The sequence below is a fragment of the Ovis canadensis genome, chromosome 1 (assembly GCF_042477335.2).
Source record: "Ovis canadensis isolate MfBH-ARS-UI-01 breed Bighorn chromosome 1, ARS-UI_OviCan_v2, whole genome shotgun sequence".
NCBI classification, from domain to species: Eukaryota; Metazoa; Chordata; class Mammalia; order Artiodactyla; family Bovidae; genus Ovis; species Ovis canadensis.
Window position 1 is genome coordinate 190,101,587 of NC_091245.1, and position 4,550 is coordinate 190,106,136.

Below are 4,550 nucleotides of genomic sequence, written 5' to 3' on the forward strand. Positions count from 1 at the left end.
AGCTGTCACACACCCTACTAGTAATTATAGTATCTTATATTGCTTACAACTTCTCAAGCAAATCAGACTTCATGAGCACTATTATAAGCAACAAGGACAAAACTGTCTTTTGTATTCTATAGTATCCACTTTCAATTAAGTGATTATTACTATTTTTTGCTTAATTTCGGAATTATTTTTTCATGTTTATCATGTTTCTACAGGTAAAAGGGACAGAAAATGTTTTCCAATTTATATTTCCTATAAACCCTGTTTGAATTAACATGTGAGACTATGGCTAGGTACTTTTAATAAAAATAATGGTATGGGGAATTGACTCCAAAATTTATTGAAATCAGGCAACAAGTGAAGTTGTGATGGTGGTATAATTCATTGTCATTAATCAAACATTACTTGAGTCCCTTTTATGTACAAAAACTGAGAATACAAAGATGAATAAAACATACAGAGTCTACAGAGCTCATAATTTACTGGACACATGGCCTGTGAAACCACTACAGCACAGGCAGGCAGTGATGGTTCCACAAAGTGGTGATTTCTGAACTGAGTTTGTAGCATGGGCAGAGCGGGCAGTTCAGGCATAATAAGAGGCTTTACTACTCAGGCGTTGAGTTTGCCCTGAGAATCAGGAGAGGGCTATCTGACATGGTAGTGAGAGGTACCTCTCACAGTAAAATGCCTTTATTAATTTTGATTTGGTTTTACTTTTTATCTTGGTAAAAAGACTCAGAACAGATACAGCCATTACTTTTTTCCCAAATTACAAACTTGATTCCACAGACCATTTCACATCCCATCATGTAGGCTGTCACTTAAACTGTGGGAGCAGCATCTGACAAATCTCCAGTCCACCACCATCCCAGGTTTATTCTCTTCTGATCTCCCACACCAAATACTGTGGAGTTATTCCAAACTCCCTTGTTCCTCTCATTTAATCAGTCATCCTGTTTTGTGAGCTTTACTTCTAAATTTTATCAAATACAATGATCCTCTACAATAGTCACTGAAAGGAAAATGAGAATCTGTTCAAGGACAGACACAAGAGATTAATCAGACATCAAGATTCCAGTCAGAAACCCTGGGATTTAAACTTGCATTTCCAACTGTCTTACTTTGCAAACTGAGGCTTGGTTCAGTTCAGTTCAGTCGCTCAGTCGTATCCGACTCTTTGCGACCCCATGAATTGCAGCACACCAGGCCTCCCTGTCCACCACCAACTCCCAGAGTTCACCCAAACTCATGTCCATCGAGTTGGTGATGCCGTCCAGCCATCTCATTCTCTGTCGTCCCCTTCTCCTCCTGCCCCCAGTCCCTCCCAGCATCAGAGTCTTTTCCAATGAGTCAACTCTTCGCATGAGGTGGCCAAAGTATTGGACTTTCGGCTTTAGCGTCAGCCCTTCCAAAACACCCAGGACTGATCTCCTTTAGGATGGACTGGTTGGATCTCGAAAAAGGTCTTAAATTCTTATAATGCAAGACAATGTTAAAAAACAAAACAAAATACATGCCAAAATTGAGAGAACACCATCTTTTAAAATACCTAATCTTTTTTGGCCAGTTTGACTCTACTACTTGATTTCTAAAGGGTTTAGTAAGTACTCGTCCACAATTTAACTGTTTTGTCATTTCCTAATGCTGCTGACGCGATGATGTTTTCTGTAGGATGACAAGCTGCTGAGATTACCACATCTGTATGACCTTGTAATTTCTGTACAATCTCTTTAGTTTGAAGGTTCCAAATGTATACCAGGTTATCCTCTGAACCAGAGACAATCCATTTTCCACCAGTAACTGAAAAACTGGCAAATACGCAGTATTTCTCATTCTTATGACCAGTATATGTCTTCAGGCATCTGCCTCTGCTGTAATCCCATAGTTTAAGAGTATTGTCCAAAGTTGCAATGAGAATATATTTACCGTTTGGAGAAAATTTTACAAAAGAGACAGGAGGGTTATCATCATCAACAAGTGCTTTTAAACACTGACCTGATGCAGCATCCCAGATTCGACAGACACCATCATAGCTACCTGATACTATCAAGGACCCACTACAATTAAAATGAACAGCAGAAACTGGGTCAGAATGAGCAGACAAAGTCTTAAGGCACTTGCCTGTTTTCACCTCCCATATTTTCACGCTTTCATCAAAAGATCCTGAAATGATGAGGTTGGACGGTGGGTTGAAATTACAGCAAAAAACGTAATTACTGTGTCCTTTAAGTGTTTTCAAACATTTTCCAGATCTCACATCCCAAAGTTTTAGAGTTTTATCATCTGAGGCAGAAACAAGACGACTGGAATCTGATGACCAGGCAACATCTGATATTTCAAGAATGTGTCCTTTAAGCGTTTTCTCATATTTTCCATCATAGGCTCCCCAAATTATAATTACTTTATCAGCAGAAGAACTTGCTAGCCATTCTCCATTAGGACTAAACTTAACTGATGATACTGCTTCCGTATGTCCCTCCAGAGTGAATTTCAGAGCGTAGTTTGGTTTTTCAGACACTGCCTTGCTCTGATTGGCAGATGAGGGGAGAGCCGGCTCTGCTTTCGCATTTCCTGACTGCTCTGTAATCATGACTCTGATGTCCGGTCTTGAACCAAGCAGCCCGTATTTTGGCTTTGTATACAGCAAAATGAACATAAAAAACATCGGACTCCAAACAAAAACAAACAAAAAAGTCTTTTAGTGACTAATTTCCGGATCGTTTTTAAACGACGATATACACTGGTTCAGCAGCACAGCTTGGACCGCTTCACTTTTTCCTCGCTGCTTCTGGAAATAAATACTTCAGAAATACTATTAAAACGGTCCCGTGCGCTGTCGGCAAGTAAGGTATTAATGCTGGCTGTTTTGTGACTATATAACGCGCTTCAAAGCTGCAAGCGGTGGGGTGTAGGGGGGGAAAGCTACAGAAAATATTTTTCACCGCTTCTCCCCCCCCCAGCTCTGAAATATCTGAGTACTCAGCACCCCTACCTGCCTGACTTTAGACAGTGTACTTGGAGCATGAATAATCGCCGCTTTAAACAGGATTTGAGAAGCTAAGCAAAAACCTGGATACACACGATTTCCTAACGCCCACACCTCCGGCCGACACGCCAAACAGCTGCGTTAAGGAATAACGCGTGCGCATGACAGCCGGGAGCTGGGCGCATGCGCAGGGAGCGTAGGGCGCATGCGCAGAGGGTGCCCCTCCCACGGCTTCCAAGCCGAGGAGGCTTGTAGAAGTCGCTAGTGCTTGCGTAAAAGCGGACGCTGGGGTTTCCTTCCGGCTTCTGCAGGAAGGGCTTCTTCCAGACCTCGCTGGAGAGCGAGGGCTGCTGTATTACGGAGACCATTACTTTTGGGAAACAGTGTGACGAGAAAGAACTGAATTTTGAGATGCCTGCGGGCATGGATTTGGATGTAAGCCGTTCACACTGCGTTTTAGCCTTCCTGGGCCCACTCAGCGCCGGTTACTCCGTATAAGCTCCTGCTGCACAGGTGGCTTTCGTTCTCTTCTCCAGCTGTTATGTGGAGCCTGGTGGCGGGTTCGAAAGCCTGCAAGTAGGCGAGGGCAACGTAGCCAAATTTATGCCCAGGTTTAAATGTGTTCCCTAAGTGTTCGGGAAGGATAAAAAATATGTTTTAGAGGCCTTTAAAGGCTAGCGCCTAGGTAGCCTGGCATGGTAGTGCCGGGGGAAATGAGCAAACGTTTTAGCACTTCCTTATGGCTTAAGTTTCCAAAGACAAAGTTCAGATCGCCTAGGTGCTTGGAACAGAAAAGGTGGAATGGGGTAGAAAACGTGTAAAGTGAAAGTGAAGTCGCTCAGTCGTGTCCGACTCTTTGCGACCCCGGGGACTGTAGCCTGCCAGGTTTTCCGTCCATGGGATTTTCCAGGCAAGAATACTGGAGTGGATTGCCATTTCCTTCTCCAGAGGATCTTCCCGACCCAGAGATTGAACCCAGGTCTCCCTCATTGTAGGCAGACGCTTTACTATCTGAGCCACCAATGAAGTCCAAAAAAAAAAATAATAATAAAGTAACTCGTAATTAGGCTTTATTGGAGAAGGAAATGGCAACCCACTCCAGTGTTCTTGCCTGGAGAATCCCAGGGACGGGGGAGCCTGGTGGGCTGCCGTCTATGGGGTCGCACAGAGTCGGACACGACTGAAGCGACTTAGCAGCAGCAGCAGCAGCAATTAGGCTTTAGCCAGCCCTCCCTAGTTTTAAGAAGTGATTAGTGGCTGTGAAATATGTGAAGGATACGTGCTTTCAGATGTTTAGCCGCGAAGTCGTGTCTGACTCTTGCGACCCCATAGACTGTAGCCCTCAGGCTCCTCTGTCCATGGGGTTTTCTAGGCAAGAAGACGGGTCGGATCAAACCTGTGTCTCCTGCATTGGCAGGTGGATTCTTTACCATTGAGCCACCAGGGAAGCGCTTTCCAGGTGTAAATTATTCTTTACTCAAGAATAGTGTACCCAAAATGATAACCTGACTAGTTTCTCCAATCCTTTATAGACTATACCTTGGTATCTGCAGGTTAATTGGTTCAAGGGCCC

The 4,550-nt window shown here is 43.8% G+C and overlaps 1 protein-coding gene across 1 annotated transcript; it reads right to left on the reverse strand.

Moving 5' to 3' along the window:
• Nucleotides 1-305: 305 nt before the first annotated feature.
• On the reverse strand, nt 306-3,918 carry WDR5B (WD repeat domain 5B). The gene has a single exon (XM_069555719.2). It carries the CDS (start codon nt 2,654-2,656, stop codon nt 1,589-1,591), a length of 1,068 nt encoding a protein of 355 aa, XP_069411820.1. The 5' UTR covers nt 2,657-3,918; the 3' UTR covers nt 306-1,588.
• Nucleotides 3,919-4,550: the final 632 nt, after the last annotated feature.